This window comes from Astyanax mexicanus, chromosome 8 (assembly GCF_023375975.1).
Source record: "Astyanax mexicanus isolate ESR-SI-001 chromosome 8, AstMex3_surface, whole genome shotgun sequence".
Lineage (NCBI taxonomy): Eukaryota > Metazoa > Chordata > Actinopteri > Characiformes > Acestrorhamphidae > Astyanax > Astyanax mexicanus.
In genome coordinates, this window is record NC_064415.1 from 24,299,890 (window position 1) to 24,314,038 (window position 14,149).

General features: G+C 37.2%; 2 protein-coding genes across 6 annotated transcripts; one reads left to right on the plus strand and one right to left on the minus strand.

Annotated features, from left to right (window-relative positions):
- Positions 1–731: 731 nt before the first annotated feature.
- Positions 732–5,946, minus strand: adad2 (adenosine deaminase domain containing 2). 5 transcript variants are annotated; one of them, XM_007243285.4, is made up of 9 exons: positions 5,775–5,946; positions 4,129–4,548; positions 3,847–3,975; positions 3,554–3,704; positions 2,948–3,115; positions 2,449–2,663; positions 1,742–1,976; positions 1,409–1,541; positions 732–1,089 (listed from the first exon to the last, which is right to left on the minus strand). In XM_007243285.4, exons 2-9 carry the CDS (start codon positions 4,535–4,537, stop codon positions 979–981), a joined length of 1,551 nt encoding a protein of 516 aa, XP_007243347.2. In that variant the 5' UTR covers positions 4,538–4,548; positions 5,775–5,946; the 3' UTR covers positions 732–978. The 5 variants fall into 5 exon arrangements, with proteins under 5 accessions (XP_007243347.2, XP_022534115.1, XP_022534117.1 ...); XM_022678394.2 differs by having other exon boundaries at positions 4,129–4,551; XM_022678396.2 differs by having other exon boundaries at positions 5,767–5,946.
- A 160-nt stretch (positions 5,947–6,106) lies between these two features.
- Positions 6,107–13,772, plus strand: krcp (kelch repeat-containing protein). Its single transcript, XM_022678392.2, has 13 exons — positions 6,107–6,345; positions 8,618–8,779; positions 8,866–8,938; positions 9,035–9,091; positions 9,421–9,679; positions 9,995–10,126; positions 10,240–10,427; positions 10,720–10,916; positions 11,011–11,102; positions 11,194–11,248; positions 11,486–11,583; positions 12,665–12,759; positions 12,917–13,772. The coding sequence occupies exons 1-13, from the start codon at positions 6,284–6,286 to the stop codon at positions 13,046–13,048; spliced, it is 1,602 nt and encodes a 533-aa protein (XP_022534113.1). The 5' UTR covers positions 6,107–6,283; the 3' UTR covers positions 13,049–13,772.
- Positions 13,773–14,149: the final 377 nt, after the last annotated feature.

Consider the following 14,149-nt stretch of genomic DNA (forward strand, 5'->3'; position numbering starts at 1 on the left):
CATTTTTAAATGCTGGTATTTCCCTGTATGTTTGGGAGGGAGAACAGTCTTTTTATTTTCTGTATTATAATATCTTATGGTAGTTTTATGCTTTTTAAATGAGAATATTGTAACCTACTGAGTTTAACTGAGAGCTTTAACAGAGGAAACAAACCAGTGGAAAAATCAACTTTACTGACAGCGTCACTGAATCTGGAGAAATGCAAGATCACATGATATGCGATACCACAGTTTCGTTATCGCAGTTTATTGCCAACAAGAACAATACGATATTTGGTTATAAACACTTCGCAAGTTAAAATAGTTCCCCTGCTGCTCTGTTTGTAGCTGTGCTGTTTGGCTGGTAAGCACTGCATCATTGCTAGTTTACCTGTATGTGGCGGAGTAATACATGAATAGCTTCAGTTACAGTGCATTACCAGCTGATAACGGCACTCATAGTACTCCTCTCAGCCAATCAGATTGCAGGGTCAGAACTTACTGTGGTATAATACACAATTAATCTCACATCTGTGTCTATTATGGCTTTAACATTGTTCAGCCAATCATATTTTTGAACCTTTTTTTTAAATGTATGTATATTGGTATGTTGTCTCTAATAAACAACACATTATAAAACAATTTAAGGTATATGCACAACAGAATGTAAATAATGTCTACGTTACGTACAAATATTTAGTATCCAGATATTTTATAATTCTTACACAATAAAAATCAGCCAACACAACACAGACTGCTTCAAATTTGTTTAATCGTTTTGAACTAAAACAACTGAAAGTTTTCTTCAAAGCGCAAGAGTGAAAAAAATACCCAACTGGGTTCAGAAACAAATAAACCCTATTTAGAATTTAGAAGTCAAAAAGTGATTATATACTAACTTTTAAATTGAACTTTCTGAGCCTTATTTTTTAAAAGAATCTGGCTAACCTTTTTCTAAAGTGGATTTCTGAGATTACATATAGCAAACAATATATGAAATCAATGGCTGAAACTGTCAACCAGGTTTTTGGAGTTCCACGGTCCAGCGTTGTTGGCCAAGAACTGCTGGTTCACCACGGTCTTGGCATTCTGATACAGATGGGCAGCAAGCTTAAAGAGAGCACAAGAAATGGCAGCATGCACAAAAATGACTACAGAATTAACACACCTTCATTCATACCATCAGGATTCTTAACTTTTAGTCCAGGGGTCCCCAACACACTAATTCCAGGCAGATCATAACTTGATAATTAACTGATATTAGTTGAATCATATGTTTTGGACATGGGAAAATTTAAAACAGTGTCTGCATTCCCAGGACTTTAGTTAAGAATAAATGCACCATTTGAATCAGTGTAGGATACAGACTAAGCTCTGAGACAAGTAATATAATTAATTTAAACAAATACATCCAAAACCTGATAGATACCTTGGCTTTGCGGTAAGTCGCAAAGGTCAGAAGGTCTTTTTGACCAGAGACTGTGGCTATTTTTCTGAAGCTGGAGTACTGGGCACGTTTGCACAGCCTACTGGTGAAGCCAGGTCCACTCACAAAGGGAGAACTGACAAAAGATGACAAAAAAGAAACTAGTATTAAAAGTAATAGGAGGGAAACATCAACTGGGTTGCACTGATGGTGTAATGGGTGTTCAGTAAAATATTAAAAACAAATATAAAACATACTGGTGACTGTTGAAAGACTCATGGTATTTCATTAGACCCAATTAACAGTCTCAGTCATTAAACCACCTGTTCTACTTACCTGCTGACAGAATAGCCAGTACTGCTGTCTAGAACCTCAATGCTAGAGTCTCCCAGGCACCAGTTAATACTGAAGTCTTTGCAGGTGTCTGAGATCACAGTGTGTCCCACACTCTCTCCATTCTGGAAAAAGATGGAGGTTTGCTTGTAGGGAGGAGGCAGAATATCATTCACAGCAGTTCCCAGACGCTTGTTGATGGTGTTGGAAACATTTTCTGCAAGGTGACTAGAATCACCTGGAAAACAAAAAGGGAAAAAAAATAAGAAGAACAACCCTTACCTGTTTTACATACAAACATTTTGCAGGAATTATGCACAAGTAATGTTTTCACCCTCTACAGTTATGTAAAGAAACTTTAGATGATGTGGGCTACTATGATTTGGAGCAGTGCTTAACCAGCAGAATGGACAGAAGAACTTGGTTTGCGCTTTTAGAAGAATCACCTTCACAGCCAATTACACTTTTATATTTCTGTCACTAAGCCACACAAGTGGTGCCTACTTCATGAGGACTAAAATCTCTGCCCCAACCGGACCCTAAACTAGGAGCACAAATGCATTACACAGTTCTGGGAGAACAAAGCTGAGAAAAAAAACAGCTATTGAGTGATAAACCATTACAAATATTATCTTACTGGGCTGGTGCTTTTAAACAAAAGTTATAATACATTTCAAACTACTAACTGACTATAGCATTTATGATCTCACCAAGTATGGCACTGGTGATGTACAATGGCTTGATGAACTGACTCAACAATGCCCCTTGTACTCCAGTGACGGTCCAGCGGGTGAGTTTTGCGCTGTCGGACATACAGCAGATGCGTGAGCCCCAGACATTGGGCGGCAGGAAGGCAGCAGGAATCAGAGAACCTTTAGCGTGGCACTGCAGCTTCAGAGATGGATAGCCACTGCTCTGGGATTTCCTGTGAATTAAGAGACATTTACACTTTGGCTGGGTCAGCCTTACCTTAAATAAAAAGACAGTTTCAGGTCTAAATATCAGAATTTTTACAGGTTGTTTATGAAAGTATGTAGAAATAACATACATTAAACTGTGCAATTCATTTCCTTGCAACTTCACGGTTTTCATCAGGACTAAACAATATTTTTTCTGAAAATACTGCATAAGCAGTAGCATAAATGTTACAAGGAATTAATTGTTTTTGACCCTCAAAACACAAACATGCCTGGGAAGTCTTTTACCCACATTAGTATGCACTGTGCTGCTCCTTTTGGTGTGTGGTTGGTGTAGAGGTGCAAATAGATCTTCGGTTTGATCTGAAGCAGCAGCTCTGTGGGATTGCTTTGGAATATGGAGCGCTCATGTAGCTCTGGCTCTAAGCTGTAGAACAACAGGAGTTGCTTATACAGATACCTGACAAGCAGAAAAAAGAGACAAATGCATCTTAATTTGTCACATGTAGTTTGTATTAGTGATATAAGGAAATACTAAAAACTGGAACTGGCATGATTATCTCTGGGGTAATACAAAATGAACTCTCCCTACTGAGTCAAGACTGTAATTCACTGCATGACTGTGGATGAAAAATAATAATGACACCCTCTGATTTTTCCTTACACCATGTCTTGCAATCTCACTGGCTGTAACTATTTGCTGCACCAACTTCCATACACAGCACTCAAAGTTTCAAACACAGCACTCCTGGAACAGGTGCTTCCAAGCACTAAGAAATAGCTGCATGAACATCAAGGGAACTGCTAATAGATAGCAAAGGAATATTTAGAGAATATCTCCCATTGTCGTTTGGTTACATAAATACCCTCAGGTCTTTAAAATAACAACACTTCTTACCGTTTGAGGGCTCGGCGCGCAATGACAATGCTATGGCAGTCATGGACAACAGAGCCTGTGTAGCAGAGCCATCCACTGCAGCAACCCTGTCCTGTTCCCAACGCTACCACCTCATACTGCTCACAACACTGCCCTCCTGTGTCAATCACCTCTGAAACACACATTTTTACATATTTAGTTCAATGGTGCACCATGACAGACACAAAATGTGCTTGTTTCCTGGACTTAATCATGCAGGAATATAATCTTTCCCTTTTCTACCATTTCCAACAGTCACTCCCACAAACACACACCTCTCTCCAGGACAAAAGCAGCAAGGCAGCTTTTAGTGCTGTGGTACTCGGGGCATTCCCTCAGCAGTTTGTCAAAGCGTTTGCTACACAGGGCCACCACACGATTCTTGTGCCAGTCGGTAAACCTCACTGAAAGACAAAATGCAACAGCAGACATGTAACAAACCCTCAACCAACCTTTCCTACATGGTTCATGTGCTCAAAGTGAGTATCATTAGAGTAGTTCAAAACTACAACACAAATCCCCCGTTAACATGAAAACATGCTGCACACATGGCCTACCTCCAGACCTGGTTCCTCTTTTAGGGGAGCTCTCGGCTGTGTCCCCCTGTCCATGTGAAGTTCTTTCCCCTTCAGAGTTGCTGCTCAGACTCCTGAGCGAAAGGCAGTCCAGGTCCGAATCCTCTTCCTCCATGAAGGACAGTGGATCCTGTGCACAGCCTACAGGGGTCGCTGGCCTGAATGAAGTAAGATCCTCTGAGTGAGCTATAAGTAGCTCAGGGGTTTTGGATCTGTTTCCTCCAGCAGGAGCATGAGGAAGGTCCCCAAACCCATGGCCAGGGGGAGGAGGCCTGAGGCTGGCCCTGTGCAGACCAAAGGTGGGCTCACGCTCCGACACAAAGCGCATCATCAGGGAGGCTGCCATTCGAGGAAGGCGTTTCCTTTCTCCACTGTTGTCATGGTCCACCATGATGAGTGATGCTGCTGGGATTTTAGGAAGTTTATATTTTTCAATACATGTAAACATAAAATACACTTCCACTAACAACACATCAAACTGCTTAAAACAAAGATGTTATTTCCCATACCCTGACAGATGTAGTTTATTTGCTTTAAATTGGCAGAAAATTACAATAATGTATTTCTTTATAAAACAATAAACGATTACAATTGGCGATCGTGAATTTTGGGCTTCGATAACTGAAATCATGGTGTTTTGCCAAACAAGTTAAAATATTTATTTCATTTAAAGCAATAATTGGGCTTTGTTGGTTTTGTCATTTCTGGGCAAAAAAAAATATTCCAGCTTTTTAGCTAATGTATGCAATAGTGAACAAAACTAACCCATAAAAGCCCATGGTGTCCACAGCTCGTTTAAAGGTTGAATGTTCCTAAGTGACACATACATATATGAACTTTCTGAGAGCATCACAGGACATTGCGTGAACGTATGTTTGTTCATCTCACCTGATTTACAGAATGTAGGTTAGTGCTGGAGATCTGTTACAACCAGTTTAACAATTCAAACACTTTAATTAAATGCTTTGTGGCCCACATAACTAGTTCTGATATGACTGCTAGTGTAATTTATGTTACATCAAGATTTTAACCTTAAAATATTTACAGTCATGTTCCCACAATAAAAAAAACACAAATTAGGTGCTCACTGATTTTATCAGATTTAATTATCATTAATTAACATCTATATTCAGAAATGGGCCTGGACTCTTATGGACTATTGGAAACTTTCAAGAAACATTCTTGATATTTGGCCAAATGTTTCTTTTTTTAGTATTTCCCTAATGGAACTCATTTTCTATAAATAAAAAAACACATGACAACATTTTTTTTATTTTATATCTCTTAAAATTAGATGTTTAGGTGTTTGAATTAAATGAGATAACTGTTACTCAACTGCTTAATTTCTCAATAAATATGAGAGCAAACATTTAATGTGGAAGCAAACTGACTTATATATCATTTAACGCTTGATTTTACTAATAAATAAATGATTTTGCTTAATTTATAAGAAAAATATTAACTTAGCACTCGCGCTAGCTAGGCTAGTTAGCTAGCTAGGTTAACTAGCTCACCTTAATTAGCCAGCGTTAACTAGATAGAAATATATCTAATTACAAGCTTTTGCAAAATTAACACAAATTAAACCTAAAAACGTGAGTAATGTTTTGTTCAACGTACACGCTTACTGTTCGCTCGTCAGCACAGATTTTTTTGCCAAATAAACTTTATGAAGATTGATGATATTTCACACTTTCTATCCTCCTCCGACCGTTTCAGCTCTGATTTTTTTTTAAGCTGTTTCGTTCTAAAAAGTATAAATGCCCACTAAAAAGGGCTCATGAGTAACAGTGCGACTGTATTCCACCTTCCCTCGCGTGAATAGCGGGAGTAGTGTACTAGTGACTGATTTTGGACGCGTCCTTTTCTCTTCTACAGTATGAACACAGCGTGTCTCCATTGGCTAAGACGAGCTGTCAATCACGTGTTGGGCGGGGCGAGTCCAGCTTCCGCTGAAGTCCTGCAGTGGCGCGACTTTCAGATGAGACTCTCTGCTTGGCGGGAGACGCAGAGTTAGGAGCTACAGGTCCTCCGACTGATTCTACAGTTTTAGTAATATAATAACTGGTGTAGCTTCTCTGGTTTTAGCTATATTACAGTAGATTTCTCGGCACATTGGCGGCGGAGAGCGGTCAGAATGCACGACTTCGGTGTTTATGTCGTGTTTGGAGCTGCAGAAGCGCCTCGACAGATTATAAAGTAAGTAAACATGTCTAATCTTCCGCTGAAATATAACTATGATTAACTAGCTGATTTTAAATGACGGTGAACACGAGTGAGCTGATTTTACTGTGAATGCGTCTGAGATTAATTCGATTATTTCTTCTTTTTAAACAGTAATTCAGTGATGTGTAATATGGATCTGATCAAGCTAATCGATTACACGATAATGGAAATTATATTTTATTTAATACACAGCCTCTATCACCGGGTGCTCAACCCTGATAGATAGGTTAGCTAACGCTAGCTATTTTACGGAAAATTCTTGCTGTAAATTTGTGTGTGGTTCCCAAAAGGTTAGCGGGGGAGGGGCTAACTACCAAACAAAACACCCCCACCCTTTACTGTCATCCTACTACTACTGCTACCACTGTCTTAGTTCATTTTCCATTTTGCTGTTTTGCTTTATGTCTAGCTTCCTACATCAAATCTAACTGATCATAATTGAGTCAATTATTCTCATATGCAGTGGTGCTTGAAACTTCCAAATGTTTTCACTTTTTTGATATATGCAGTTTGATATTGGCCAAAAATAAAATTCAGTAGTTAATAAATATTATTTTGAACATTGCACATGTTTTTTCATATTTTGAATACATATTTTGAACAATTTATGTACAATGTATTTGATATGCTCCAGTTTCACTCCATTTTGGGAAAGGAATAATATTATTAATAATAATAATAATAATAATAATAATAATAGTGATGATGATGATGATAACAACAATAATTAAATAATAATAAATAATAAAATAAAATAATAATAAACCTTAACAGCGATAGACTGAGCTAGCTACAGTGGTGATCACAAGATTTTGAATTCTTTAGAATTGTCTATATTTCTGCATAAATATAACCTAAAACATCATCAATTTTTACACAAGTCCTAAAAGTTGATAAAAATAACCAAATTAAACAAATAAGACAAAACTATTATAATTGGTCATTTATTCATTAAGGAAAATGATCCAACATTACATATTTTTGAGTGGTAAATGTATGTTAATATTAGGGGTGGGAATCGTTTACTATCTCACGATTCGATTCGATTCCGATTTTGGGGGCCACGATTCGATTCAAAATCGATTTTTGATTCAAAACGATTTGAATTATAAAAATTTCTGCTTCTGGCTTATGAATCTTATTGAAAAAAAAACCCTCCATAATATACACTGGTCCTGGAGCAGGTAATGTGTTACAAAAACAATAAAATGTGCAGGAATGTGGGTCCTCAGTGACAGAGGAATCACTGGGATATCACAATGACGTTAATGAACAATAAATAAATAATAAATAACACTGCTTTATTACCAGGCTACTAGCGGTGGTGTGTAGGTGACGCTGCTGGGCTGATGTGATGATAGCAGTGGAGCGCTAAAGTTCAGGAGCAGCTGCTGATTAACTAGTTAATTTAAGGTCGTTGTATTTCTTCAGAAAGGGGGCAGGAGGTGGAGAAATTAATTCATATGGTCCATTCCTTAATTCCTCTGTGATGAGGAGCTGAAATTAGCTCTGATTAGCTTATTGTATTTTTCCGTTCCGCCTTAAATGCTGCAGCCCGCTGCCACCTGTAGCGTTATTTAAGGTGGAACTGGAAAGTTAGCTAGTTAGCTAGCTAACAGTTACTGAAACTAACTACTAGCGATCTTTTTTATGCTTGTTATGAAGCATTCTGCCATAAAACATTGAAACTACACGTTAATCTAATGTAATATAGTGCTTGTTCTGCCATCTTACCGGTGATTCTCAAACACCTACGCTCTGTGTGTGTCTGGAAGATCTCCATTTGAAAGGACAAGCGCTATCCCCAGGGTTGCCAGGTCCAACAAAAATACCCAGCCCAAAATCAGTCTAAAACCCGCCCCTCAGAATCGATTTTGGGACATTTTAAATCGATTCTGAATCGTAGTAAATGAGAATCAAGATTCTTATGTGAATCGATTTTTTGGCACACCTCTAGTTAATATCTAAGATTAGCAGTTAGTTTGAGGGTGAAATTAAAGTCAGGTGTTTTCAATCAGCGGGATGACGATCAAGTGTGAGTGGGTGGAGCCTGTTTTTTATAGAACAGGGATCTATGACAGGGATACCACGTTTGTGGTATGTGTTTATATTCTCTATACAATAAAAAATGACACATTTTGACAGAGTACTTTTTTTCAGTAGCATTCAAATGTCCAAATTCTTTGAAATATTAAAATTCAAAGAACACTAGTCTAATATGTTCAACCTTGATTGTTTTATGCAGTATCTACAAATCTGAAAAGAGCTCAATTGCAGTGAAACCAGGTGTGCAGCAGATTGTGCTCTTCACCAGGGGAAGATGGGAGAAGTGCACTAGTGTTGCAGTAGAGCTCAATGACGAAAGTGGTGTGCTTATATGTCTGGGCAAATTAACACCATTCAACAAGTAAGACCGCATCTTTCAGCTTTCTTCTGTTCTATTTTAACAGAATTATTGTGTTGAATACTGTGATGACATGTTTATTCTCTCAGGTGTATCTCTTGGGAAATATGGGAAGATGGTGCGTGGACTGATGGTGCAACATTAACTGTCCAGCTTGAGGGGGTGGGTATATTCTGCTGTCATCCAAGTCATCAGTATCATGTCATGATGCTTTGCCTGATTAACTTTTAAACCTACTTCTCTCGTTGTGTTTCTCAGGTTAAAAGTGATCCTGATCCAGCGCTTACTATTGCACAGAATGAATACACCCCAGAGGTGAGATGACTCCCTGAATTGCTGTTTGATGCACTCACTGTATTCTGTGAGTGCTCTGATCCACTTTTGCTTAGTTTGAATTTGGCCTTGTTGCTGGGAAAAAGACACACAAAATCCATTCTGACCATTTACATTTATGTCACGCATGAAGAAGACTCATTTAATTAAGACCCACATATGAAAGTGAAAATCTCAAATTAGATGTTTACACAGCCCTGACCTTCACAAAATCTGATCTGTCACATAAAAAAAATAGATTTGAGTCACTTCAGCCTGGTAATGTGAATCTAGTCAAAGAGTTTTGTCTAAGAGTTGCTCTCTCTTTTTAGTGCAATACTGCAGCTTTTGTACCTCGAGGAGGCAAGCGGAAGAGGTCACTAGAGAAGAAGGAAGATAATGAAGAAGCTACAGGACAGGAAAATATTTGCCCGAACTCTTCAGAAAAGGCAACGCCACACCGTCGAAGCAGGGGCAATGTCCGATCAGGGCAAGCACTCCTGTTCCCACAGAAGGAAGAACAGTCTACTGCTCGAACCCCCCAGAACCCTAAAACTAAGGGAAAGCAAAGCAAAACCCCAACACAGGCTGGTGAGTGAGCTAGCAAGGACATTAACCTCTTAAGCTCCAGAGAGCCATAGGTCGATCCTAGCTTTTCAGCTTTTTTTTCTCCCCTTTACCGAATTGTAATCGTTACCGTAGGGTCTATTAAATCACAGGATAAGGGGTTAAGATCTGCAAAATATATATTATTTGATGTTTGTTACGGCAATTCTGGACTGTAAGTTAATGATATCAAATGTCAGTTTAATGGTTACTCAATATGGTTTTAATATACTGCAGTTGCAATATTTAACAATACAATCAGAAAAGATCTTAACTGTTGGCAATCATGTGTCCCCCAAGCCTCGGCAGACAGTCCTTCAGGTCGCTGGGGTCAAACCCTCTGTCCAATTGACCCTCAGACAGCAATATTGATTGGAGGACAGGGTGCCCGGATGCAGTTTTGTAAGGACCCTATTTGGAAGCTGTGTACAGGTATGCTTTCCTAAACTCTTCACAGTACAACTCTCTGCATTTTGTCTACTTAAGGTTTTTTCACTGACATTGTTTTCTTGTGATTTTTTATTTTTATTTTTTATAAAATTTAGAGGACCTGTCCTGGGTTCCAGCTGAGACTCTGGCAGAGGGTCCCACACCAGAGGCCCGTATGGGCCACACGGCGACGTATGACCCAGAGTCAAAGCGAATCTTTGTGTTTGGTGGCTCCAAACATAAGAAGTGGTTTAATGATGTCCATATTCTGGACACGGAGAGCTGGCGTTGGACAATGGTGGAGGTTAGCTCATTTGTCTCATTGTGTATCACCCCTTATTTGGCATACTGTTAAATTGTCTAGAAACTGTTTTAATTCCCATTTGATTCACATGGATTTTGTTTATTTTTCCTAAGTACTTTAACAGGACAAATTTGCTTGTCTGTAAATTAGGGCTATGCAAAATATTGCGCAATGCACCTGCTAAGCTTGTTTATGTGAAAATAGTTTGGCTTCTAGAGTGATTACACACAGTATTGTACAGTATTTAAATATATAATGTTTTTAAATGAAGGCAAATCTCACACTTTTTCAGGCACAAGGTAAAGTTCCTCCTCTGGCTTATCACAGTTGCACATTGTTCAGGGGAGAGCTCTTTGTTTTTGGAGGGGTCTTTCCTCGCCCGCACCCTGAGCCCGATGGCTGCAGTGACTCTCTCTACATCTTCAACCCTGAAATGGCCATATGGTACCAGCCTATTGTCAATGGAAACAAGCCTGCTCCTCGATCTGGGTCAGTGACAGCCAGGAAATTATAAAACAAATTAGGGATTTACTTTCTGTTGTTATTTATTTAATTTATATTATATAATTCTCTTCTTGTCCAGGCATTCTGCTTGTGTGATGCAGGGCAAGATCTTCATTTTTGCAGGCTGGGACACCCCTGTTTGTTTTAATGACATGTTCCAGTTGGATTTGTGTAAGTCCTGTATTTCAAAATTTCTAAAACAGAAACATGTACTTTAAGTGTTTTTTTTTTTTTTGTGATAAATGTTCCCTACTTTTTTAAGGCTTGATGGAGTTTTCAGCTGTGCAAACAAGTGGATCAGCCCCCTCACCTAGAAGGTACTTGTAATGTTACTCGTTTCTTATTGTCTAAGTGTAATAGACCACAGGATTTTACAGCCTTTGTTTGCAAGGTACTATTCTGTGCTGTTTTATTTTATTCATATTGCTCCCTGAAGCTGATTATTTGATCGTTTTAATCCATTTGCTCCAAGGAAACATTACTAAATTTGTTTCTGAGGATGTTACGTTGCATTACTAACTCGCATTTGTTGTTTTCTGACTGACACATCACAGTTGGCATGACTGCGCAGCCCTGAATGATACACGTTTTCTGGTCCATGGAGGCTACAACGGAAATGATGCTCTGAGTGACACCTTTATCTTTGATACAGGTAACTATTCCTGCTTCCTTTTTTTATTAATTCATTCATTTATATCAATATTTGACATACTCTAAAATGCTTGTTGTAAAAACAGTTTGATTTTCAATGGCAGGGATTGTTAAGTAAAGCAGGACATGTGTGTGTGTGTGTGTATATATATATATATATATATATATATATGCTTTAGGCAATAGGTCTATATGGGCCAATAGTACCTCAAAAAGAGGACTAAAAAACAGGAGTTACACACTCCTCCCTATGTAGAGTAATATAGATATATACGTTTCGATCTATGTAGTTCTAGATATAGAGACTAAGGAAGTATTTGAGTTTTACCCAAAATTGTGCATTGTGATGTCTGTTTGGCATTAACCTATAGTTTAGCTCCGCCACAAACCAAACTTAGTATAAAAAATATTTTAGAATTTATTTTATGCATACTTTCAGGTTTAAATTACATATATATTTTAAGTTGGATTGTATTAGACATGTCAGAATAACTTATACTTTTGTGGATGATATTTGTAACAAATAATTGAGAAACAATATTTTTGTGATTTACAGACCATTTTAAGCCACTGATATAGTGATTATATAATAGAATAGTAATGCAATAATACCTTGGCCTGTTCTGATAATAAATTTTTGGGACAATATTTTGTGATAATTTTTTATATATATGCTATATATATATATAATTATATATTAAAGTGACCATTATATATAATGGTCACTTTAAGATCATAATTGTGCAATTACATCCACCATTACTTTTGTAATTGTAATAAATATATATATATATATATATATATATATATATATATATATATATATATATATATATATATATATATATATATATATATATTAATGAATAAATATAATAATAAATAAATAAAGAATATATACAAGAATAAAAAACAAGATATACCAGCTCATTTAGCCAGCAAAACTAATTAAGGTAATGTCCATATACTGTACAATAATTGATAATTTTATTATCTGGACAGGCCTAGATTGTATTATCTGAATTTTTGATCTTGAAGCAGAGCACAATTTCTTTAACACTGACATTTCCATTCTTGAATAGATACAAGCTGCTGGACCTCTCTGACACTCCCTCAGCTAACAACAGTGCCACGAGCTGGACATTCCATCATCACCATGGCAACAGCATGCACAAAGGTATCTCGCACATCCTGGAAATCCACAGAATGGGTTTTATACAGCTCTGTTAAGAATGAGTGTTTTACACTAGACTGGGTTTTAATTACTTAGTTAGACTCTAGTTTTCTTTTCACGTTGATAAAAATCTTGTTTTATTTGTTTTCTTCCCTCACAGGATGCCACTGATGATCAGGATCAGCTCTTAGAATCTTCTCCACAAACCTTGCTCATCTTTGGGGGAGGAGACAATGAAGGCAGCTTCTTTTCTGACTTGATCACCATACCAGTAAAGGAATTGTGTGAATGAGGGTGTGGACGTGTGTTTTTGTTTGTTTTTTATTCTAATTGTAAATAAATGTTATGCATTTGCTTAAGCTTTTGTCCTGTTCATGTGCAGTACCAGTCTTTTTTTTTTATTTTATTGTTATTTTTTTGTTTTCATAATTTTCTACATCAGTGATTAATATTTAAGACACCAGTTATATGATGGAACATGTTGAATTATGTAGTAAACAAAAAGTATTAAAATAACCAGAGTATATATGTATACTATAATCAATTTATGTTGCCACTTCTTGATTTAAAGACAGACAAGCTGCTTTTCCCATACCCTGCAGCCCAAATCATCCCACACACTCTATTTAGGTCATGTGTGTTCCTTCATATCTTTGATGTCTTAAATATGATGGGGGTTTTCTAATGTTTGGCTGGTACTGTATGTGTGGTTTTTTTTATACATTTGCTTGGCTTTACTGCCCATTAAATAGCTGTTGAAATAGTTGTTCATCTGTGCTGTGATTATAATTTGAGAGTATAGTAGTTATTAGTATGTTTGTTTTCTGTTCGAGGTGTACATAATCATTAAAATTAAACTTTTTATATGTGTATGGAGTGTCTTTGATGCAAATTTGAATTTTTGTTGTAAATATCACAATATATATCACAGCATAGTGCTTTTTATTTTCACATTTGTTTTTACAGTCATTACACTGGATAATACAATGCTAATAAAAACTTGGAGTGAAACATGACTGTACCTAAAGAGAAATTTTATGTGAAATGTTTCTGAGGGGAAAAAGGCTTATGTTGATATTGACTTAGACCTCAGATGACATAATGACAATACTGGTTCACAACTTTTTAAGGTGTGGGGAAAAGGATAATTGAGTCTGCTCAAGATTTAATCTTGTGGCCATGCTTAGGACATGGTTCCCCTGCTTTAATACGTTGTGGCTATCCATTATTTATTTATTTATTTTAAATGACGTTACCTTTTATTCTCTGTAGTGAGTGTCAAATTAGCTAGGTTAGGTTAGCTTGCTAGCTAACTGGCTAATTTAGCTTGGTTAGCTAGCCACGGTTAACTGGTCCCGGTCGGCCTGACGGACTTGATTCTTTTTGCCATTAA